The following is a 26,277-nucleotide window of genomic DNA, read 5'->3' as shown; positions in this document are numbered from 1 at the left end:
CATAGGGTGCCGTGGTGACTGTAGTTTAAAATTAAAAACCACCTGTCTTAAAATGACAGGGCGGGCCGTGGACTGGATACACCACAAGAGAAATAAATTTATCAGGTAAGCATAAATTTTGTTTTCTCTTGTAAGGTGTATCCAGTCCACAGATTCATCCTTTACTTGTGGGATACCAATACCAAAGCTTTAGGACACGGATGAAGGGAGGGAACAAGACAGGTACCTTAAACGGAAGGCACCACGGCTTGTAAAACCTTTCTCCCAAAAATAGCCTCCGAAGAAGCAAAAGTATCGAATTTGTAAAATTTGGAAAAAGTATGCAGCAAAGACCAAGTCGCTGCCTTACAAATCTGTTCAACAGAAGCCTCATTTTTAAAAGCCCATGTGGAAGCCACTGCTCTGGTAGAATGAGCAGTAATTGTTTCAGGAGGCTGCTGGCCAGCAGTCTCATAGGCCAAACGGATGATGCTTTTCAGCCAAAAGGAAAGAGAGGTAGCGGTCGCCTTCTGACCTCTCCTATTACCAGAATAGATAACAAACAAAGAAGTTGTTTGTCTGAAATCCTTAGTTGCTTGTAAATAGAACTTTAAAGCATGAACCACATCAAGATTGTGTAACAGACGTTCCTTCTTCGAAGAAGGATTAGGACACAGAGAAGGAACAACAATTTCCTGGTTAATATACTTATTAGATACAACCTTAGGAAGAAAACCGGGTTTGGTACGCAAAACTACCTTATCTGCATGGAACACCAGGTAAGGTGAATCACACTGTAAAGCAGATAACTCTGAAACTCTTCGAGCAGAAGAGATAGCTACCAAAAACAAAACTTTTCAAGATAAAAGCTTAATATCTATGGAATGTAAAGGTTCAAACGGAACCCCTTGCAGAACTGAAAGAACTAAATTCAGACTCCATGGCGGAGCCACAGGTCTATAAACAGGGTTGATTCTGACTATAGCCTGACTAAATGCTTGAACGTCTGGTACCTCTGCCAGACGTTTGTGTAAAAGAATAGACAAAGCAGATATCTGTCCTTTTAAGGAACTAGCTGATAATCCTTTCTCCAATCCTTCTTGGAGAAAGGACAATATCCTGGGAATCCTAATCTTACTCCCCATAGCTGAGTCAGCTGGGCAAGTACCTCCGGGTGGAGTTCCCACTCCCGCGGTTGAAAAGTCTGACGACTTAGAAAATCCGCCTCCCAGTTGTCTACTCCTGGGATGTAAATTGCTGAGAGATGGCAGGAGTGATCCTCCGCCCACCTGATTATTTTGATTACTTCCGTCATTGATAGGGAACTCCTTGTTCCCCCTTGATGATTGACGAAAGCTACAGTAGTGATGTTGTCCGACTGAAATCTGATGAATTTGGCCGCAGCAAGCTGAGGCCATGCCTGGAGAGCGTTGAATATCTCCCTCAGTTCCAGAATGTTTATCGGAAGAGCAGCTTCTTCCCGAGACCATAAACCCTGAGCTTTCAGGGAGTCCCAGACTGCGCCAAAGCCCAACAGACTGGCGTCGGTCGTTACGATGATCCACTCTGGTCTGCGGAAACACATTCCCTGAGACAGGTGATCCTGAGACCACCACCAGAGAAGAGAATCTCTGGTCCCCTGGTCCAGCTGTATTTGAGGAGACAAATCTGCATAATCCCCATTCCACTGTTTGAGCATGCATAGTTGCAGTGGTCTGAGGTGTATCCGTGCAAAAGGGACTATGTCCATTGCCGCTACCATTAGCCCGATTGTCTCCATGCACTGAGCTACAGATGGCCGAGGAATGGCATGAAGGGCTCGGCAAGTGGTTAAGAGTTTTAACTTTCTGACCTCCGTCAGAAATATTTTCATTTCTACCGAGTCTATTAGAGTTCCTAGGAAGGAAACTCTTGTGAGGGGGGAGAGAGAACTCTTTTTGATGTTCACCTTCCACCCGTGAGACCTCAGAAAGGCCAATACAATTTCCGTGTGAAACTTGGCTCTTTGGAAAGTCGACGCCTGAATTAATATGACGTCTAGATAAGGCGCCACTGCTATGGCCCGCGGTCCTAGAACCGCCAGGAGGGACCCTAGCACCTTTGTGAAAATTCTGGGAGCAGTGGCCAACCCGAAAGGAAGAGCCACAAACTGGTAATGCTTGTCCAGAAAAGCGAACCTGAGAAACTGGTGATGATCTTTGTGGATAGGAATGTGCAGATACGCATCCTTTAAATCCACGGTGGTCATATATTGACCCTCCTGGATCATTGGTAAGATTGTCCGAATGGTCTCCATCTTGAATGATGGGACTCTGAGGAATTTGTTTAGCATTTTTAGATCCAGGATTGGTCTGAAAGTTCCTTCTTTCTTTGAAACCACAAACAGGTTTGAGTAAAACCCCAGCCCTTGTTCCGCAATTGGAACTGGGTGGATCACTCCCATTGTATGTAGGTTTTCTACACAGCGTAAGAACGCATCTTTCTTTGTCTGGTCTGAAGACAGACGAGAAATGTGGAACCTTCCCCTTGGAGGGGAGTCCTTGAATTCTAGAAGATATCCCTGAGATACAATCTCTAAGGCCCAGGGATCGTGTACATCTCTTGCCCAGGCCTGAGCGAAGAGAGAGAGTCTGCCCCCTACTAGATCCGGTCCCGGATCTGGGGCTACCCCATCATGCTGTCTTGGAGGCAGCTGCAGGCTTCTTGGCCTGTTTACCCTTGTTCCAGCCCTGGTAAGGTTTCCAGGCTGCCCTGGGTTGTGAAGTGTTACTCTCTTGCTTTGCAGCAGGGGAGGATGAAGCGAGGCCGCTCCTGAAATTCCGAAAGGAACGAAAATTATTTTGTTTATTCTTTGTCTTGAAGGACTTGTCCTGGGGGAGACCATGGTCTTTTCCCCCAGTGATTTCTGAAATAATCTCTTTCAATTCAGGCCTGAAGAGGGTCTTTCCTTTGAAAGGGATGTTCAATAGTTTGGATTTTGACGACACATCGGCCGACCAGGACTTTAGCCATAGCGCCCTGCGCGCCAAAATGGCGAAACCTGAATTTTTTGCCGCTAACTTAGCTAGTTGGAAAGCGGCATCTGTGATAAAAGAATTAGCCAGCTTAAGAGCCTTAATTCTGTCCATAATGTCCTCATATGAGGTCTCTGTCTGGAGCGCATCTTCCAGCTCAAACCAGAAAGCAGCTGCAGTGGTTACAGGAACAATGCACGCAAAAGGTTGGAGAAGAAAACATTGTTGAACAAAAATTTTCTTAAGTAAACCCTCTAATTTTTTATCCATAGGGTCTTTGAAAGCACAACTGTCTTCTATAGGTATAGTTGTGCGTTTAGCAAGTGAAGAAACAGCCCCCTCCACCTTAGGGACCGTCTGCCACGAGTCCCGTATGGGGTTAGATATGGGGAACATTTTCTTAAAAACAGGAGGGGGAACGAAGGGAATACCTGGTTCATCCCACTCCCTAGTAACGATATCCGCAATCCTCTTAGGGACCGGGAACACATCAGTGTAAATAGGAACTTCTAGGTACTTGTCCATTTTACACAATTTCTCTGGAACCACCATAGGGTCGGAGTCATCCAGAGTAACTAATACCTCCCTGAGCAATAAGCGGAGGTGTTCTAGTTTAAATTTAAAAGCCAACGTATCTGAATCTGTCTGAGGAGAAACCTTTCCTGAATCGGAAATTTCTCCCTCAGACAGCACATCCCTCGCCCCCACTTCAGAGTGTTGTGAGGGTATATCTGATAAGGCTAATAAAGCGTCAGAATGTTAATTATCTGTTCTTAAAACAGAACTATCACACTTTGCAGGTAACACGGGCAGTTTAGATAAGAACACTGAGAGGGTATTATCCATAACTGCCGCCAAGTCTTGCAAGGTAAAAGAGTTAGACGCACTAGAGGTGCTAGGCGTCGCTTGAGCGGGTGTAACTGGTTGTAGAACTTGGGGAGAGGTTGACGGGCTAACCTCGTTACCTTCTGTCTGAGAATCATCTTGGGCCACATTTTTAAGTGCAACAATATGTTCTTTAAAGTGTATAGACATATCAGTACAAGTGGGACACATTCTGAGAGGGGGTTCCACCATGGCTTCTAAACACATTGATCAAGGACTTTCCTTGGTGTCAGACATGTTTAACAGACTAGTAGTAATATAAACAGGCTTGGAAATCACTTTAATCAAGTAAAAACACACTTTGAAATAAACGGTACTGTGCCTTTAAGAAATAAAAAAGGCACACAATCTTGCAAAAACAGTGAAAAAATGCAGCAAACTTTTCGAATTTTTTACAGTATGTACCTAAAGCAATAGTAAGATTGCACCACTAGCAATATAAACGATTAACCCCTTAATGCCCAAACCGGATCGACAGTAGTAAAAAAAAAACAGTTAAATAAACTTCAGCACATTGCCACAGCTGTGGGGGAAAAGCTTCTTATAGGCCCTCAAACTGCAGCAGGACCCTCCATGTGAACCAGCCTGAAGTTCTAGTCAAAATAACTGTGCATCTGAGGCGCGAAATTAGGCCCCTCCCACCTCACTCCGGTGCTTGTGACGCCTAAAGAAACACTCCCAAGTGTTTTAGTAATAGCCATGTGGGTAATAACCCCTGAAAGAAACCCAAAGGAACCTTCAAAGTGTCTCAAAAAACGAAATTTTTCAATAAAAACTGTTTGCCATTAAATAGTGTCAACCAGCATAAACTAGCCCTGTTATGTAAGCTTGCAATTCCATACTTAGTCTCTGAATACAGCTTACCCTTCCCTCATGGGGACATTATCAGTCTCTTCTAGCATTATCACAGTCATGTCTAGAAATAAATGACTGAACATACCTTATTGCAGCATAACCTGCAAACCGTTCCCCCCAACTGAAGTTTTCTTGCACTCCTCAGTCCTATGTGGGAACAGCAGTGGATTTTAGTTACAACATGCTAAAATCATCTTCCTCCCTGCAGAACTCTTCATTCCTTTCTGCTAGAGAGTAAATAGTACACACCGGTACCATTTAAAATAAACTTTTGCTTGTAGAAAATAAAAACTACATTTCTAACACCACATTCACTTTACCCTTCCGATTGCTTAGAGCCGGCAAAGAGAATGACTGGGGGGTGGAGCTAGAGGGGCAGCTATATGGACAGCTCTGCTGTGTGCTCTCTTTGCCACTTCCTGTTGGGAAGGAGAATATCCCACAAGTAAAGGATGAATCCGTGGACTGGATACACCTTACAAGAGAAAAAAGAATAAACCATGTATACATTTCACAAACCTATACTTCAGTGAGCTATAATCTCCAAAGCCTTAAAATCATAAAGTTTGGGTAACGAAGATTCATTACTAAATTAAATGACTAAAAAAAAAGAAGAAAAAAAGACAGCTCTTGCTTAAAGGGACATAAAAATGTTTTATTTCATGATACACATAGAGCATACAATTTTTAACAACTTTCCAATTTACTTCCATTATCGAATTTGCTTTATTATCTTGGTATTCATTGTTGAAAGAACAGCAATAAACTACTGGGAGCTAGCTGAACACATCAAGTGGGTCAATAGCAAGAGGCATATATGTGCAGCCACCAATCAGCAGCTAGCTCCCAGTAGTGAATTGCTGCTCCTGAGCCTATGTAGGTATGCTTTTCAACAAAGGATACAAAGAAAACAATGCAAATAAAATAAACGTAAATTGGAAAGTTGTGTAAAATGACATGTTCTACCTGAATCATGAAAACTTGATTTTCACTTTAAAGGTACAGTATACGCTCATTTTTATATAACTGCATGTAATAGACACTACTATAAATAATAAGATGCACAGATACGGATATAAAAATCCAGTATAAAACTGTTTAAAAACTTACTTAGAAGCTTCCAGTTTAACTCTGTTGAAAAGGTATCTGGAAAGCCCACTGCAAGTGGGAAATAAGACACTCCCCCCCAAACCCTTCTTTTGAATATGAAAAGACCCTTTACACAAACAGGAGCAAGCTGGGGAAGGTAGCTGACGGTATTCACATAAAACTTTGGGGCTTGGTTAGGAGTCTGAAAATCAGAGCAATGTTATTTAAAAATAAGCAAAACTATACATTTAAAAAAAAAACTTAATGAGCTATATAAATAGATCATCTACAAAACATTTATGCAAAGAAAAAATGAGTGTATAATGTCCCTTTAATGACCCTTGAACAAGTCATTATAACCACTGTTGTAAACAAACTTGTTTCTCCTGATTTACTGTAATACAATAGTTACTGTAGTGTGTGAAAAGTAATCTCATCAATTCCTGAGTGCAAATCCATTGGAAAATTGTTGTACTAGTCTGAAGTTACAGTTTGTTTGTATTCTCAAAATTCCAGATGTCGTTACCCAAATTAAAAAAGAAAAAGCAATGGCCTGTCATTTAACCCAATCAGTAGTAGAGATGAACTTTTATACATAATGGCCTACAGGTAGAGGGGCTCTCAATATTACAAATTAAATGAGAAACAGACTGCTCTTCAGTACCTTCTCCAGACTGTTGATGACTGCAAGCTGAGCTACTTTCTTCAGAGATTTAAATTTGAAGACAGTTTCTAAAGGAGAAATAAACAAGACACAATTTCATATTAATTTATATAATTATCCTATGTCACAAAGAAGAATTTTCCTTGTTAATGTAATTGCTACATATGAATTGCATAAAACAAAATTTATGCTTACCTGATAAATTTCTTTCTTTCCGGATATGGTGAGTACACAACGTCCTCAATTACTGTTGGGAATATCACTCCTGGCCAGCAGGAGGAGGCAAAGAGCAACACAGCAGAGCTGTTAAAGGGACACTGAACCCAAATTTTTTCTTTTGTGATTCAGATAGAGCATGACATTTTAAGCAACTTTCTAATGTACTACTATTATCAAATTTTCTTATTTCTCTTGGTATCTTTATTTGAAATGCAAGAATGTAAGTTTAGATGCCGGCCCATTTTTGGTGAACAACCTGGGTTGTCCTTGCTGATTGGTGGATACATTCATCCACCAATAAAAAGTGCTGTCCAGAGATCTAAATAAAAAAAATAAAAAAAGCTTAGATGCCTTCTTTTTCAAATAAAGATAGCAAGAGAACGAAGAAAAAATGATAATAGGTGTAAATTAGAAAGTTGCTTAAAATTGCATGCTCTATCTGAATCAGGAAAAAAAATTGGGTTTAGTGTCCCTTTAAGTATCACTTCCCTTCCCACAAACCCCAGTCATTCGACCAAAGGGAAATGGAAAAAGGAAAAAACATAATTTATGCTTACCTGATAAATTTATTTCTCTTGTAGTGTATCCAGTCCACGGATCATCCATTACTTATGGGATATTCTCCTTCCCAACAGGAAGTTGCAAGAGATCACCCATAGCAGAGTTGCTATATAGCTCCTCCCCTCACTGCCATATCCAGTCATTCGACCGAAAACATGCAGAGAAAGGAAAAACCATAGGGTGCAGTGGTGACTGTAGTATGAATGAAAAAAATTACCTGCCTTAAAAGGACAGGGCGGGCCGTGGACTGGATACACTACAAGAGAAATAAATTTATCAGGTAAGCATAAATTATGTTTTCTCTTGTTAAGTGTATCCAGTCCACGGATCATCCATTACTTATGGGATACCAATACCAAAGCTAAAGTACACGGATTATGGGAGGGACAAGGCAGGTGCTTAAACGGAAGTTACCACTGCCTATAAAAACCCTTTCTCCCAAAAATAGCCTCCGAAGAAGCATAGAATCAAATTTGTTAAATTTGAAAAAGTATAAAACGCAGACCAAGACTCCGTCTTGTAAATCTGTTCAACAGAAGCCTCATCTTTAAAAAGGCCCAAGTGAAAACCACAGCTCTAGTAGAATGAGCTGTAATCCCTTCAGGAGGCTGCTGTCCAGCAGTCTCCTAAGCTAAATGAATTATGCTTTTTTTAACCAAAAGACAGAGAGGTTGCTGAAGTCTTTGACCTCTCCTCTGACAAGAATAGACAACAAACAAGGTGAATGTTTGATGAAGATCTGTAGTAGCTTGTAAGTAAAACTTTAGCACGAACCACGTCCAAATTGTGTAATAGACGTTCCTTCTTTGAAGAAGGATTAGGGTACAAGAATGGAACAACAATTTCTTGAGTGATATTCTTGTTAGATACCACCTTATGTAAAACCCCAGGTTGGTACACAGGACCACCTTATCCGTACGGAGGACCAGATAAGGAGAATCACATTGTAACGCAGATAACTCGGAGACTCTACGAGCCGAGGAAATAGCTACCAAAAAGGAACTTTCCAAGATAAAAGTTTGACATCTATGGAATGAAAAGGTTCAAACGGAACTCCGTGAAGAACCTTAAGAACCAGGTTTAAGCTCCATGGCGGAGCAACAGTTTTAAACACAGGCTTGGTTCTAACCAAAGCCTGACCAAATGCCTGAACCTCTAGAATACCTGCCAGACGCTTGTGCAAAAGAATAGACAGAGTAGAAATCTGTCCTTTTAAGGAACTAGCTGACAACCCTTTTCTCAAAAACATCGTGGAGAAAAGATAATATCCTTGGCATCCCGAATTTACTCCATGAGTAACCCTTGGATTCATAACAATAAGATATTTACACCATATCTATGTTAATTTTCCTAGCGACAGGCTTTCATGCCTGTATTAAGGTATCAATGACTGACTCGGAGAAGCCATGCTTTGATAACATCAAGCGTTCAGTCTCCAGTCAGTCCATCTCAGATTAGTTATATTTAGATGGTTGAAAAGACCATGAGGTAGAGGGTCCTGTCTCAGAAGCAGAGACCGTGGTGGAAAGGATGACATGTCCACCAGATCTGAATACCAGGTCCTGCGTGGCCACGCAGGTGCTACCAAAAACACCAAAGCACTCTCCTGCTTGATCTTGTGTAAACACCTCCGGAGGGAATCCCACTCCTCCAGATGAAAAGTCTGACGACTTAGAAAATCCGCCTCCCAGTTCTCAACACCTGGGATATGGATAGTTGACAGACAAGAGTGACTCTCTGTCCAGAGAATTATTTTAAGACTGCTAACATCGCTAGGGAACTATGTTCCCCCTTGATGGATGATGTAAGCCACAGTCGTGATATTGTCCGACTGAAAAATGATGTACCTCAGAGTTGCTAACTGAGGCCAAGTCTGAAGAGCATGGAATATCGCTCCCAGTTCCAGAATATACCTTAGAAGGAGGGTCTCCTCCTGAGTCCACTATCCCTGAGCCTTCAGGGAGTTCCAGACTGTATCCCAACCTAAAAGGCTGGCATCTGTTGTAACAATTGTCCCATCTGACCTGCGGAAAGTCATACCCTTGGACAGATGGACACGAGATAGTCCCCAGAGAAGAGAATCTCTGGTCTCTTGGTCCAGATTTAACAGGAGAACAAATCTGTGTAATCCCCGTTCCTCTGACTGAGTCTGCAAGTTGCAGCGGTCTGAAATGAAGGCGTGCAAACGGTACTATGTCCCCTGCCGCTACCATTAAGCCAATTACATTCATATACTGAGCCACCAAAGGGCGCGGATGGAATGAAGAACACAACAGAAATTTAGAAACTTTGACAACCTGGACTCCGTCAGGTAAATTTTCTATCAGAATCCCTTGGAGGGAAACTCTTGAGATTGGGGATAGAGAACTCTTCCTGTTCACTTTTCCACCCATGCGATCTCAGAAATGCCAGTACTACGTCCGTATGAGACTTGGCAACTTGGCTGTTTGACGCCTGTATCAGGATGTCGTCTAAATAAGGGGCCACTTCTATGCCCCGCGGCCTAAGGACCGCCAAAGCGACCCCAAAACCTCTATAAAGATTCTTAGGGCTGTAGTTAACCCTAAAGGAAAGAACTACAAAACTGGTAATGCCTGTTTAGAAAGGCAACCTGAAAAACCGATGGTAATCTTTCTGCATCGTAATGTGAGGATAAGCATCCTTCAAATCCATTGTAGCCCTCTATTGACTCTCCTGGATCAAAGTTAAGATGGTACGAATAGTTTCCAACTTAAATGATGGAATTTTGAGGAATTTGTTTAAGATCTTTAGATCCAAAATAGATTTGAAGGTTCCTTCTCCTTGGGAACCACAAACAGATTTGAGTAAAAACTCTATCCCTGTTCCTCCCCTGGAACTGGATGGGTCTCGTACACAGTGTAAGAATGCCTCTTTCTTTATCTGGTTTGCAGATAATTGTGAAAGGTGAAATCTCCCCTTCTTTGGGGGAAAGCTTTGAAATCCAGAAGATATCTCTGGGATATAATTTCCAATGCCCAGGGATCCTGGGCCTCTCTCTCACGTCCACACCTGGGCGAAAGATGAAAGTCTGCCCCCTACAGTATCCGTTACCGGATAGGGAGCCGTTCTACCTGCTGTCTTAGAGGCAGCAGCAGGCTCCTTGGCCTGCTTATCTTTGTTCCAGGTCTGGTTGTCACCAGACCGTCTTGGACTGAGCAAAAGTTAGACTTTTTTGGTCCTTGATCTGGACCTGTCATGAGAAAGGGCATTACCCTTTTCCTCCAGTGATATTAGTAATAATCTCCTTCAAACCATGCCCGAATAGGGTCTGCCCCTTGAAGGGGAATTAAGTAGCTTATTTATTAAAGTCACGACAGCTGACCATAATATAAGCCCTAGCGCTGTGCGCGCCAGCATAGTAAAAACAGAATTCTTAGCCGTTAGTTTAGTCAAAGGAAAACAAGGCATCAGAAAAAAAAGGAATTGGCTAGCTTAAGTGCTCTAAGCTTGTCAAGTATTCATCCAATGGAGTCGCTACCTGTAAAGCCTCAACCAGAGACTCAACCCAGAACGCCGCAGCAGCAGTGACAAAAGCAATGCATGCAAGGGGCTGCAGGATAAAACCTTGTTGAATAAACATTTTCTAAAAAAGCACAACTGTCCTCGACAGGGCTAGTGGTACGCTTAGCTAGAGTAGAAACTCTTCTCTCCACCTTAGGGACCGTCTGCCATAAGTCCTGTGTGGTGGCATCTGTTAGAAACAGTTTTCTAAAAATAGGAGGCGAAGAGAACGGCACACCTGGTCTATCCCATTCCTTATTAATAATTTCTGTAAACCTCTTTAGGTATTGAAAGAAACATCAGTACACACCGGCACTGCATAGTATCTATTCAGTCTACACAATTTCTAGCACTGTGATTGTAAACCAGTCATTCAGAGCTGCTAAAAACCTCCCTGAGCAACAAGTGGAGGATCTTAAGCATAAATTTTAAATATAGAAATATCGGAATCAGGTTAAATCATCTCCCCTGAATCAAAAATATGACCCACTGCATATAGTGAGGCAGTAACAGACATGGTTCTTGACGCATCTGTATGCTCTGTATCTATCCCCAGAGCTATCTTGCTTTCCTTTAATTTTAGGTAGTCTGACTAATACCGCTTCCAGAGTATTATTCATAACTTTCGCCATGTCTTGTAAAATAAACGCCATAAGCGCCCCTGATGTACTAAGCGCCATTTGAGCGTGAATCCCCGGAGCGGGAGTCGAAGAGTCTGACACGTGGGGAGAGTTAGTCGGCATAACTTCCCCCTCAACAGAATTCTCTGGTAAAATAAATGCTATGGGCGCCCTTAATGTACTTGGCGCCATTTGAGCGTGAGTCCCTAAAGCGGGAGTCAAAGGGTCTGACACGTGGGGAGAGTTAGTCGGCATAACTTCCCCCTCGACAGAATCCTCTGGTGATAATGTTTTTAAAGACAAAAAATGATCTTTATTGTTTAACATGAAATCAGTACATCTGGTACGCATTCTAAAATGGGGTTGCACCATGGCTTTTAAACATAATGAACACAGAGCTTCCTCTATGTCAGACATGTTAGAACAGACTAATAATGAGACTAGTAAGCTTGGAAAACACTTTAAATCAAGTTAACAAGCAAATATAAAAAAACGTTACTGTGCCTTTAAGAGAAACAAATTTTGTCAGCATTTGAAAAACATTGTAAAAAGGCAGTAAATCAAACGAAATTTTTACAGTATATGTAATAAGTTCACAGAGAATTGCACCCACTTGCAAATGGATGATTAACCCCTTAATGCAAAAAAACAGCACATAGACGTTTTTTAACAGGCACAACAAAACTGCCACAGCTGAGCTGTGGATTACCTTCCCTATAAACAATTTTGGAAGTCCTTTTAGCCCTTTAGAGATGTCCTGTAGCATTCAAAGGACTGCTGAGGGAATCTGGATGATTCATTTTGTAATTTTAACTGTGCAAAAAGCTCTAAATTAGGTCCCTCCCACTCATATTACAACAGTGGGAAACCTCAGTTAACTGTTGCTATGCGGAAATTAAGCCAGCCATGTGGAAAAATTATGCCCCAATAAACCTTATCACCAATGTACCTCAAAAAACTATTAAACATGCCAGCAAACGTTTTAAAACAACCTTCTTTTAAAGAGTATGTATCTCTATTAATAAGCCTGTCTTGCTTTCCCTGCATTAAGGCTTAAATTAGATTATTTCAGTATCAGCAGCATTTTCATAGTCAATTCCATTCCTTAGAAAATTACTTTACTGCACATACATTAATAAGCCTGCTAACAGCCGCTTTCACTGCATTAAGGCTTTACTTATATTAATTTGGTAACAGCAGCATTTTCTTAGTCAATTCCATTCCTTAGAAAATTATTTTACTGCACATACATTAATAAGCCTGCTAACAGTCGCTTTCACTGCATTAAGGCTTTACTTACATTAATATGGTAACAGCAGCATTTTCTTAGTCAATTCCATTCCTTAGAAAAATATTTTACTGCACATACCTCATTTGCAGGAAAACCCACATGCTGTCCCCCATCTGAAGTTACCTCACTCCTCAGAATGTGTGAGAACAGCCAGTGGATCCTAGTTACTTCTGCTAAGATCATAGAAAAACGCAGGCAGATTCTTCTTCCAAATACTGCCTGAGAGAAAAACAGCACACTCCGGTGCCATTTAAAAATAACAAACTTTTGATTGAAGAAATAAATTAAGTATAAAACACCACTCCTCTCGCGACCTCCTTCTATGTTGAGAGTTGCAAGAGAATGACTGGATATGGCAGTGAGGGGAGGAGCTATATAGCAACTCTGCTATGGGTGATCTCTTGCAACTTCCTGTTGGGAAGGAGAATATCCCATAAGTAATGGATGATCCGTGGACTGGATACACTTAACAAGAGAAAACTATTTATGTAAGAATTTACCTGATAAATTCATTTCTTTCATATTGGCAAGAGTCCATTAGATAGTGACGTATGAGATATACAATCTTACCAAGAGGGGCAAAGTTTCCCAAACCTCAAAATGCCTATAAATACACCCTCACCACACCCACAATTCAGTTTAACGAATAGCCAAGAAGTGGGGTGATAAGAAAGGAGCGAAAAGCATCAACAAGGAATTGGAATAATTGTGCTCTATACAAAAAAAACACCATAAAAAGAGTGGGTCTCATGGACTCTTGCCAATATGAAAGAAATGAAGGTAAATTCTTACATAAATTATGTTTTCTTTCATGTAATTTGAAAGAGTCCATGAGCTAGTGACATATGGGATAGCAAATACACAAGATGTGGAACTCCACGCAAGAGTCACTAGAGAGGGAGGGATAAAAATAAAGACAGCCAATTCCGCTGAAAAATAAATCCACAACCCAAATCAAAAGTTTGAATCTATATAATGAAAAAAACTGAAATTATAAGCAGAAGAATCAAACTGAAACAGCTGCCTGAAGTACTTTTCTACCAAAAACTGCTTCTGAAGAAGAGAAAACATGATGAATCAAAAGCTTTAACCAAGATGCCAAAAGGAAGAGCAACAAATTGGAAATGCTTGTCTAGAAAAGAGAATCTTAGGAACTGATAGTGATCTGGATGAATCGGAATATGAAGATATGCATCCTGTAAGTCTATTGTGGACATATAATGCCCTCGCTGAACAAAAGGCACAATAGTCCTTATAGTCACCATTTTGAATGTTGGTATTCTTACTTAACGATTAAAAATTTTTAGATCCAGAACTGGTCTGAAAGAATTCTCCTACTTTGGGACAATGAACAGATTTGAATAAAACCCCAGACCCCGTTCCTGAAAAGGAACTGGCACAATTACCCCAGATAACTCCAGGTCTGAAACACACTTCAGGAAAGCCTGAGTTTTTTCTGGGTTCACTGTAATGCGTGAGAGAAAGAAACTTCTCATAGGCGGTCTTTCCTTTGAAACCTATTCTGTACCCCTGAGAGACAATGTTCTGAATCCAATGATTTTGGACTGAATTGATCCAAACATCCTTGAAAAATCTTAGTCTGCCCCCTACCAGCTGAGCTGGAATAAGGACCGCACCTTCATGTGGACTTGGGGGCTGATTTAGATCTTTTAAATGGCTTGGATTTATTCCAGACTTAAGAAGGCTTCCAATTGGAAACCGTTCCCTTAGGGGAAGGATCAGGTTTCTGTTCCTTATTTTGTCGAAAGGAACGAAAACCGTTAGCAGCCTTAAATTTACCCTTAGATTTTTTTATCCTGAGGCAAAAAAGCTCCCTTCCCCCCAGTGACAGTTGAAATAATTGAATCCAACTGAGAATCAAATAATTTATTACCTTGGAAAGAAAGAAATAGCAACGTTGATTTAGAAGTCATATCAGCATTCCAAGATTTAAGCCATAAAGCTCTTCTAGCTAATATAGCTAAAGACATATATCTAACATCAATTCTAATATCATCAAAAATGGCATCACAAATTAAATTATTAGCATGTTGAATTAACTTAACAATGCTATACACATTATGATCTGGTACTTGTTGCGCTAAGGTTTCCAACCAAAAAGTTGAAGAGTTGAAGCAACATCAGCCAAAGAAATAGCAGGCCTAAGAAGATTATTATTATTATCGGTTATTTGTAGAGCGCCAACAGAAGATGACCTGAACATAAATAAGCCTTCCTTAGATAAGATTCAAGTTTCCTATCTAAAGGATGTCTATTCCGTATAGCGCTTTTCAAAGTAGAAATCTAGCACAAACTTACTTCACCACCTCCATAGGAGGCAAAGTTTGTAAAACTGAATTGTGGATGTGGTGGGGGGTGTATTTATAGGCATTTTGAGGTTTGGGAAACTTTGCCCCTCCTGGTAGGATTGTATATCCCATACGTCACTAGCTCATGGACTCTTGCCAATTACATGAAAGAAATACAAAGGTGTAAAGGTGCTTGACGTTTAGTCAAAAATAATAAAAAGGGTGGGGTCGTGGATTCACCATATCCAGAAAGAAATTTATCAGGTAAGCATACATTTCGTTTTCTTTTCTAAGATATGGTGAGTCCACGACATCCTCAATTACTATTGGGAACCAATACCCAAGCTAGAGGACACAGATGACTAGGGAGGGAGAAAGACAGGTAGACCTTAACAGAAGGCACCACCACTTGCAGAACCTTTCTCCCGAAAGAAGTCACAGCCGAGGCAAAAGTTCCAATTTAGAAAAAGTATGCAGAGAAGACCAATTTGCAGGCTTGCAAATCTGGTCCACAGAAGCTTTATTGTCAAAGGCCCAAGAAGAAGAAACATCCCTCGTGGAATGAGCTGTAATTCTCTCAGGAAGCTGCTGACCAGCAGTCTCATAAGCAAAACAAACTATACTTCTCAATCATAAAGAAAGAGAAGTAGCAGTAGCTTTCTGACTCTTACGTATTGCTGAGGAACAAACAGGGCAGAGGACTGGCGAAAATCCTCAGTCGCCTGTAGGTAGAATTTCAGAGCACGCACAACATCCAGATTGTGCTACAAACGTTCCTTATAAGAAGAGGGATTAGGACATAGAGAAGGAACAATAAATTCCTGATCAATATTACCACTTAAGGAAGAAAAAAAAAAACTTTGTACGAAGAACCGCCTTATCAGCATGAAAGATAAGATAAGGCAAATCACACTGCCAAGCCGAGAGTTCCGAAACTCTACGAGAAGAAGAGATGGCAAAAGAAATCAAACCTTCAAAGATAAAAACTATGGAATGTAAAGGCTCAAACAGAGTCTTACTGCAAAAACTTTAAGAACAAGGTTAAGGCTCCAAGAAGAAGCAACCAACCTAAATACAGGCCTGATTCTGACCAGGGCCTGACAAAGAAAAGAACATTGCGTCCGATGCTGCAGTCATGAGACCTAAACTTCCATGCACATAGCCACTGAAGGGAATGATCGAGACTGAAGGTTTTGTCAGGCTGAAAGCAATATCATTCGTCTCTTGTCTGTTAAAGACAGAGTCATGGACACTGAATCTATCTGGAAACCTAAAAATTCATCCTCCAACCATGTCTTTGAAGAAACAACACTAGTTGATTTGTGTGAGATTCTGCTAAATGAAAAGATTGAACCAGTACCAAGATATCGTCCAAATAAGGAAACACTGCAATACACTGCTCTCTGATTACAGATAAAAGGGCACAGAGAACCTTTCGAAAAGATTCTTAGAGCTGTCGCTAGGCCAAATGGAAGAGCGACAAATTGGTAATGCTTGTCTAGAAAAGAGAATCTCAGAAACCAATAGTGATCTGGATGAATCGAAATGTGAAGATAAGCATCCTGTAAGTCTATTGCGGACATGTAGGCAGAATAGTCCTTATAGTCACTATCTTGAAAGTTGGGACCCTTACAAAACGATTCAAAATCTTCAAATCCAGAACTGGTCTGAATGAATTTTCTTTCTTTGGGACAATGAATAGATTTGAATAAAAACCCAGACCCTGTTACTGAAGCAGAACTGGTGTAATCACCCCTGAAAGCTCCAGATCTGAAACACACTTCAGAAAAGCCTGAGCTTTTACAGGATTTGTTGGAACATGAGACAAAAAATCTTCTCACAGGAGGTCTTATTCTGAAACCTATTCGATACCCTTGAGAGACAATGCTCTGAATCTACTGATTCTGTACAGAATCTGCCCAAATGTTTTGAAACAATTTCAATCTGCCCCCCATCAGATGAACTGGATTGAGGGTCGCACCTTCATGCAGTCTTAGGGGCTGGTTTTGGCTTCTTATAAGGCTTGGATTTATTCCAACTCGAAGATGGCTTCTAATTGGAACCAGAGTCCTTAGGGGAAGGAGTGGTCTGACGAAAGGAACAAAACTGATTCGACGCTTTAGATTTACCCTTAGACTTTTTATCTTGGGGCAAAAAAATAATAGAATACAACGGAGAACCAAATAAATGATTACCCTGGAGAGTTAGTATTCTAGCTTTAGATACCATGTCAGCATTCCATAATTTAAGCCATAACGCTCTTCTAGCTAGAATAGCTAAAGACATAGATTTAACATCAATCTTGATGATATCAAAAATAGCATCACAGATAAAATGATTAGCATGTTGAAGCAAACGAACAATGCTAGACAAATCAGAATCTGTTTTCCGATGTGCTAAGCTATCCAACCAAAAAGTTGATGCAGCCACAACATCGGCCATAGAATTGGCAGGCCTGAGAATATAGACCGAATGTAAATAAGCTTTCCTTAGATAAGTTTCAATCTTCCTATCTAAAGGATTCTTATAAGAAGTACTATCTTCCATAGGAATAGTAGTATGTTTGGCTAGAGAAGAAAACAGAATTTATGTTTACCTGATAAATTACTTTCTCCAACGGTGTGTCCGGTCCACGGCGTCATCCTTACTTGTGGGATATTCTCTTCCCCAACAGGAAATGGCAAAGAGCCCAGCAAAGCTGGTCACATGATCCCTCCTAGGCTCCGCCTACCCCAGTCATTCGACCGACGTTAAGGAGGAATATTTGCATAGGAGAAACCATATGATACCGTGGTGACTGTAGTTAAAGAAAATAAAATATCAGACCTGATTAAAAAACCAGGGCGGGCCGTGGACCGGACACACCGTTGGAGAAAGTAATTTATCAGGTAAACATAAATTCTGTTTTCTCCAACATAGGTGTGTCCGGTCCACGGCGTCATCCTTACTTGTGGGAACCAATACCAAAGCTTTAGGACACGGATGATGGGAGGGAGCAAATCAGGTCACCTAGATGGAAGGCACCACGGCTTGCAAAACCTTTCTCCCAAAAATAGCCTCAGAAGAAGCAAAAGTATCAAACTTGTAAAATTTGGTAAAAGTGTGCAGTGAAGACCAAGTCGCTGCCCTACATATCTGATCAACAGAAGCCTCGTTCTTGAAGGCCCATGTGGAAGCCACAGCCCTAGTGGAATGAGCTGTGATTCTTTCGGGAGGCTGCCGTCCGGCAGTCTCGTAAGCCAATCTGATGATGCTTTTAATCCAAAAAGAGAGAGAGGTAGAAGTTGCTTTTTGACCTCTCCTTTTACCGGAATAAACAACAAACAAGGAAGATGTTTGTCTAAAATCCTTTGTAGCATCTAAATAGAATTTTAGAGCGCGAACAACATCAAAATTGTGCAACAAACGTTCCTTCTTCGAAACTGGTTTCGGACACAGAGAAGGTACGATAATCTCCTGGTTAATGTTTTTGTTAGAAACAACTTTTGGAAGAAAACCAGGTTTAGTACGTAAAACCACCTTATCTGCATGGAACACCAGATAAGGAGGAGAACACTGCAGAGCAGATAATTCTGAAACTCTTCTAGCAGAAGAAATTGCAACCAAAAACAAAACTTTCCAAGATAATAACTTAATATCAACGGAATGTAAGGGTTCAAACGGAACCCCCTGAAGAACTGAAAGAACTAAGTTGAGACTCCAAGGAGGAGTCAAAGGTTTGTAAACAGGCTTGATTCTAACCAGAGCCTGAACAAAGGCTTGAACATCTGGCACAGCTGCCAGCTTTTTGTGAAGCAACACAGACAAGGCAGAAATCTGTCCCTTCAGGGAACTTGCAGATAATCCTTTTTCCAATCCTTCTTGAAGGAAGGATAGAATCTTAGGAATCTTAACCTTGTCCCAAGGGAATCCTTTAGATTCACACCAACAGATATATTTTTTCCAAATTTTGTGGTAAATCTTTCTAGTTACAGGCTTTCTGGCCTGAACAAGAGTATCGATAACAGAATCTGAGAACCCTCGCTTCGATAAGATCAAGCGTTCAATCTCCAAGCAGTCAGCTGGAGTGAGACCAGATTCGGATGTTCGAACGGACCTTGAACAAGAAGGTCTCGTCTCAAAGGTAGCTTCCATGGTGGAGCCGATGACATATTCACCAGATCTGCATACCAAGTCCTGCGTGGCCACGCAGGAGCTATCAAGATCACCGACGCCCTTTCCTGATTGATCCTGGCTACCAGCCTGGGGATGAGAGGAAACGGCGGGAATACATAAGCTAGTTTGAAGGTCCAAGGTGCTACTAGTGCATCCACTAGAGCCGCGTTGGGATCCCTGGATCTGGACCCGTAGCAAGGAACTTTGAAGTTCTGACGAGAGGCCATCAGATCCATGTCTGGAATGCCCCACAGTTGAGTGACTTGGGCAAAGATTTCCGGATGGAGTTCCCACTCCCCCGGATGCAATGTCTGACGACTCAGAAAATCCGCTTCCCAATTTTCCACTCCTGGGATGTGGATAGCAGACAGGTGGCAGGAGTGAGACTCCGCCCATAGAATGATTTTGGTCACTTCTTCCATCGCCAGGGAACTCCTTGTTCCCCCCTGATGGTTGATGTACGCAACAGTTGTCATGTTGTCTGATTGAAACCGTATGAACTTGGCCCTCGCTAGCTGGGGCCAAGTCTTGAGAGCATTGAATATCGCTCTCAGTTCCAGAATATTTATCGGTAGAAGAGATTCTTCCCGAGACCAAAGACCCTGAGCTTTCAGGGATCCCCAGACCGCGCCCCAGCCCATCAGACTGGCGTCGGTCGTGACAATGACCCACTCTGGTCTGCGGAAGGTCATCCCTTGAGACAGGTTGTCCAGGGACAGCCACCAACGGAGTGAGTCTCTGGTCCTCTGATTTACTTGTATCCTCGGAGACAAGTTTGTATAGTCCCCATTCCACTGACTGAGCATGCACAGTTGTAATGGTCTTAGATGAATGCGCGCAAAAGGAACTATGTCCATTGCCGCTACCATCAAACCTATCACTTCCATGCACTGCGCTATGGAAGGAAGAGGAACGGAATGAAGTATCCGACAAGAGTCTAGAAGTTTTGTTTTTCTGGCCTCTGTCAGAAAAATCCTCATTTCTAAGGAGTCTATTATTGTCCCCAAGAAGGGAACCCTTGTTGACGGAGATAGAGAACTCTTTTCCACGTTCACTTTCCATCCGTGAGATCTGAGAAAGGCCAGGACGATGTCCGTGTGAGCCTTTGCTTGAGGAAGGGACGACGCTTGAATCAGAATGTCGTCCAAGTAAGGTACTACAGCAATGCCCCTTGGTCTTAGCACCTAGAAGGGACCCTAGTACCTTTGTGAAAATCCTTGGAGCAGTGGCTAATCCGAAAGGAAGCGCCACGAACTGGTAATGCTTGTCCAGGAATGCGAACCTTAGGAACCGATGATGTTCCTTGTGGATAGGAATATGTAGATACGCATCCTTTAAATCCACCGTGGTCATGAATTGACCTTCCTGGATGGAAGGAAGAATTGTTCGAATGGTTTCCATTTTGAACGATGGAACCTTGAGAAACTTGTTTAAGATCTTGAGATCTAAGATTGGTCTGAACGTTCCCTCTTTTTTGGGAACTATGATCAGATTGGAGTAGAACCCCGTCCCTTGTTCTCCTAATGGAACAGGATGAATCACTCCCATTTTTAACAGGTCTTCTACACAACGTAAGAATGCCTGTCTTTTTATGTGGTCTGAAGACAACTGAGACCTGTGGAACCTCCCCCTTGGGGGAAGCCCCTTGAATTCCAGAAGATAACCTTGGGAGACTATTTCTAGCGCCCAAGGATCCAGAACATCTCTTGCCCAAGCCCGAGCGAAGAGAGAGAGTCTGCCCCCCACCAGATCCGGTCCCGGATCGGGGGCCAACATTTCATGCTGTCTTGGTAGCAGTGGCAGGTTTCTTGGCCTGCTTTCCCTTGTTCCAGCCTTGCATTGGTCTCCAAGCTGGCTTGGCTTGAGAAGTATTACCCTCTTGCTTAGAGGACGTAGCACTTTGGGCTGGTCCGTTTCTACGAAAGGGACGAAAATTAGGTTTATTTTTGGCCTTGAAAGGCCGATCCTGAGGAAGGGCGTGGCCCTTACCCCCAGTGATATCAGAGATAATCTCTTTCAAGTCAGGGCCAAACAGCGTTTTCCCCTTGAAAGGAATGTTAAGTAGCTTGTTCTTGGAAGACGCATCAGCTGACCAAGATTTCAACCAAAGCGCTCTGCGCGCCACAATAGCAAACCCAGAATTCTTAGCCGCTAACCTAGCCAATTGCAAAGTGGCGTCTAGGGTGAAAGAATTAGCCAATTTGAGAGCATTGATTCTGTCCATAATCTCCTCATAAGGAGGAGAATCACTATCGACCGCCTTTACCAGCTCATCAAACCAGAAACACGCGGCTGTAGCGACAGGGACAATGCATGAAATTGGTTGTAGAAGGTAACCCTGCTGAACAAACATCTTTTTAAGTAAACCTTCTAATTTTTTATCCATAGGATCTTTGAAAGCACAACTATCTTCTATTGGTATAGTGGTGCGTTTGTTTAAAGTGGAAACCGCTCCCTCGACCTTGGGGACTGTCTGCCATAAGTCCTTTCTAGGGTCGACCATAGGAAACAATTTTTTAAATATGGGGGGAGGGACGAAAGGAATACCGGGCCTTTCCCATTCTTTATTTACAATGTCCGCCACCCGCTTGGGTATAGGAAAAGCTTCTGGGAGCCCCGGGACCTCTAGGAACTTGTCCATTTTACATAGTTTCTCTGGGATGACCAACTTGTCACAATCATCCAGAGTGGATAATACCTCCTTAAGCAGGATGCGGAGATGTTCCAACTTAAATTTAAACGTAATCACATCAGGTTCAGCTTGTTGAGAAATGTTCCCTGAATCAGTAATTTCTCCCTCAGACAAAACCTCCCTGGCCCCATCAGACTGGTTTAGGGGCCCTTCAGAACCATTATTATCAGCGTCGTCATGCTCTTCAGTATCTAAAACAGAGCAGTCGCGCTTACGCTGATAAGTGTGCATTTTGGCTAAAATGTTTTTGACAGAATTATCCATTACAGCCGTTAATTGTTGCATAGTAAGGAGTATTGGCGCGCTAGATGTACTAGGGGCCTCCTGAGTGGGCAAGACTCGTGTAGACGAAGGAGGGAATGATGCAGTACCATGCTTACTCCCCTCACTTGAGGAATCATCTTGGGCATCATTGTCATTGTCACATAAATCACATTTATTTAAATGAGAAGGAACTCTGGCTTCCCCACATTCAGAACACAGTCTATCTGGTAGTTCAGACATGTTAAACAGGTATAAACTTGATAACAAAGTACAAAAAACGTTTTAAAATAAAACCGTTACTGTCACTTTAAATTTTAAAACTGAACACACTTTATTACTGCAATTGCGAAAAAATATGAAGGAATTGTTCAAAATTCACCAAAATTTCACCACAGTGTCTTAAAGCCTAAAAAGTATTGCACACCAAATTTGGAAGCTTTAACCCTTAAAATAACGGAACCGGAGCCGTTTTTAACTTTAACCCCTTTACAGTCCCTGGTATCTGCTTTGCTGAGACCCAACCAAGCCCAAAGGGGAATACGATACCAAATGACGCCTTCAGAAAGTCTTTTCTATGTATCAGAGCTCCTCACACATGCGACTGCATGTCATGCCTCTCAAAAACAAGTGCGCAACACCGGCGCGAAAATGAGGCTCTGCCTATGATTTGGGAAAGCCCCTAAAGAGAAAGGTGTCTAAAAAAGTGCCTGCCGATATAATCTTATCAAAATACCCAGATTAAATGATTCCTCAAGGCTAAATATGTGTTAATAATGAATCGATTTAGCCCAGAAAAAGTCTACAGTCTTAATAAGCCCTTGTGAAGCCCTTATTTACAATCTTAATAAACATGGCTTACCGGATCCCATAGGGAAAATGACAGCTTCCAGCATTACATCGTCTTGTTAGAATGTGTCATACCTCAAGCAGCAAGAGACTGCTCACTGTTCCCCCAACTGAAGTTAATTCCTCTCAACAGTCCTGTGTGGAACAGCCATGGATTTTAGTAACGGTTGCTAAAATCATTTTCCTCATACAAACAGAAATCTTCATCTCTTTTCTGTTTCTGAGTAAATAGTACATACCAGCACTATTTTAAAATAACAAACTCTTGATTGAATAATAAAAACTACAGTTAAACACTAAAAAACTCTAAGCCATCTCCGTGGAGATGTTGCCTGTACAACGGCAAAGAGAATGACTGGGGTAGGCGGAGCCTAGGAGGGATCATGTGACCAGCTTTGCTGGGCTCTTTGCCATTTCCTGTTGGGGAAGAGAATATCCCACAAGTAAGGATGACGCCGTGGACCGGACACACCTATGTTGGAGAAATGAAAAAGTTCTCTCCTAAAAAAGGCCAAGCCTGAAAGAACTCTGAAAAATAGTATAGAGTTGTAAAATATTGATTGGAAACCTTGCCTCTTGAAGTTTCCAAACCCCTTGTGCTGTCAGAGACCCTCAGACAGCTCCCCAACCTGTAAGACTTGCCTCCATTAAGAATACAGTCCAGGAAGGACGAACAAAAGGAGGCCCCCTGAATAAAACAATGATAGACTAATCGCCAAAACAGAGAGAGTAGAGTGTTAGGATTTAAAAATATCAACTGTGATATCTAAACAGTCTGTGTATCATTGATTCAGTATGCAAAGCAAAAAAAGATCTCAGATGAAAAACGAGCAAAGGGAACCACGCCCAATGCTGCAGTTATGAGACCTAAAACTTCCATGCACATAGCCACTGAAAGAAATGTTCTAGACTGTAATTTAGACAGGCTAACACCAATTACAATTGACTTTTCTCCGATAAAGACAAAGACATGAACACAGAATCCATCCAGAAAACCAAAAAGAAAAAGAAGTGACCCTTGTCTGAGGAATCACAAAACTCTAAGGTAAATTAAATCCTCTAACCATGTCTTGAAGAAACAAAACTTAGTTGATTCATGAAGTATTCCTAAAAAAGAAAAGTCCATATGAATACTGCTCTTTCATATGTACAGGTAGCCCTCACTTTACGCCGGGGTTAGGTTCCAGAAGGAATGGTTGTAAATTGAAACCGTTGTAAATTGAAACCCAGTTTATAATGCAAGACAATGGGAAGTGAGGGAGATAGGTTCCAGGCCCCTCTCAAAATTGTCATAAGTAACACCTAATACATTATTTTTAAAGTTTTGAAATGAAGACTTTAAATGCTAAACAGCATTATAAACCTAATAAAATAATCACACAACACAATATATAATTAAACTAAGTTAAATGAACAAAACATTTGCTAAACAGCATTATAAACCTAATAAAATAATCACACAACACAGACTTCACTTGCATTTTTCTGCAAACAGTTCTTTCTATGCATTCCAATCTGGACTGATTTATAGAAAGGAAGATCTTGTTCCTTTAAAATCTGCTCGATTGCTCAGGTCTGGTTAAACTGATTAATTTCAGCTTGCTTGGCTTTGCTGCAACACAAGCAGACAGCTCCACCTACTGGCTATTTTATTAAATGCACTGCTTCTCAATGCTTTTCAAGTTTTCTTTTTCAAGCAGTCACATGACTGGAAAAAAAGGTTGTTATTCTGAAACGGTGTAAATTGAACCGTTGTAAAACGAGGGCCACTTGTAAAGCGTGTCTAATCACCCGTAAGGGACTCAAGACGCTCATTTAATCGACCTCGGAAGGATGAAAGACTGAATGGACCTCGCCGGGAATCAAACCCTCAGCTTGCTACAGAGCTCAGCCACAGTGCATTAGCACGCTGAGCTATCTGTCCAGCTTTAATAAAAGAAAAGTTTAAGCTAATACCAAGATACCATCCAAATAAGGAAGCACCACAATACCCTACTGTCTAAAACAGAAAGAAGGTCACCAAGAACCCTTGAAAAGATTCATAAAGCTGTTGCAAGACCAATGGAAAAGCAACAAATTGGTAAAGCTTATCTAAAAAGGAAAATCTCAGAATACACAAGTGGTCTGAATGAAATAAAATGACCTTGCTAAACAAAAAGGCATAATAGTCCTTATAATCACCAGCTTAAAGGTTGAGACTAACAAAACAATATAAGTCTTCAGATCCAAGATTGAACTGAATAAACCTTTCTTCTTTGGGACAAAGAATAGAATTGAATGATTGATATATGCCACAGTCGTGATGTTGTCCGACTGGAATCTGATGAATTTGGCCGAAGCCAACTGAGGCCACGCCTGAAGCGCATTGAATATTGCTCTAAGTTCCAGAATATTGATTGGAAGTAGAGACTCCACTTGAGTCCAAACACCCTGAGCCTTCAGGGAGTTCCAAACTGCACCCCAGCCCAGAAGGCTGGCATCCACTGTCACTATCACCCACGAGGGTCTGCGGAAACAAGTCCCTTGGGACAGATGATCCGGCGACAACCACCAAAGAAGAGAGTTTCTGGTCTCTTGATCCAGATTTCTCTGACAAGATTAATCCGCATAATCCCCATTCCACTGTCCGAGCATGCACAGTTGCAGTGGTCTGAGATGAAAGCGAGCAAACGGAACTATGTCCATTGCAGCTACCATTAATCAATTTACCTCCATACACTGAGCCACTGATGGCCGAGGAATGGACTGAAGTTCTTGGCAAGTATTTAGAATCCTTGATTTTCTGACCTCCGTCAAAAATATTTTCATGGCTACCAAGTCTATCAGAGTCCCCAAGAAAGGAACCCTTGTCTGTGGGACAAGTGAACTCTTCTCTATGTTCACCTTCCAGCCGTGAGTTCTCAGAAAAGGCAACACTGTGTCCGTATGAGATTTTGTCAGATGATATGTTTACTCCTGAATCAGAATATCGTCCATATAAGGCGCCACCGCTATGCCTCGCAGTCTGAGAACCGTCAAAAGAGACCCTAGAACCTTTGAGAAGATTCTGGGTGCTGTGGTCAACCTGAAACTGATAATGTTTGTCAACGAAGGCAAACCTTAGAAACTGATGATGATCCTTGTGGATTGGAATATGAAGGTAAGCATCCTTCAAGTATACGGTAGTCATATATTGACCCTCCTGGATCATTGGTAAAATTGTTCGTATTGTCTCCATCTTGAATGATGGAACTCTTAGAAATTTGTTTAGACACTTGAGGTCTAAGATGGGTCTGAACGTTCCCTCTTTTTTGGGAACCACAAATAGGTTTG

At 41.6% G+C, this 26,277-nt stretch overlaps 1 protein-coding gene across 7 annotated transcripts in view; it reads right to left on the bottom strand.

The window, feature by feature from the left end:
• Window positions 1–26,277, bottom strand: part of NF1 (neurofibromin 1) — a 1,508,106-nt gene that overhangs the window by 1,155,912 nt on the left and 325,917 nt on the right. For all 7 annotated transcript variants that reach the window (XM_053707520.1, XM_053707522.1, XM_053707523.1 and 4 more), the window contains exon 6: window positions 6,487–6,554. In XM_053707520.1, the coding sequence (XP_053563495.1) occupies window positions 6,487–6,554 (68 nt within the window). The remainder of the gene's footprint in view (window positions 1–6,486; window positions 6,555–26,277) is intronic.

This window comes from Bombina bombina, chromosome 3 (assembly GCF_027579735.1).
Source record: "Bombina bombina isolate aBomBom1 chromosome 3, aBomBom1.pri, whole genome shotgun sequence".
In the NCBI taxonomy this organism is placed as follows: Eukaryota; Metazoa; Chordata; class Amphibia; order Anura; family Bombinatoridae; genus Bombina; species Bombina bombina.
This window is presented reverse-complemented; position numbering and strand designations above follow the sequence as displayed.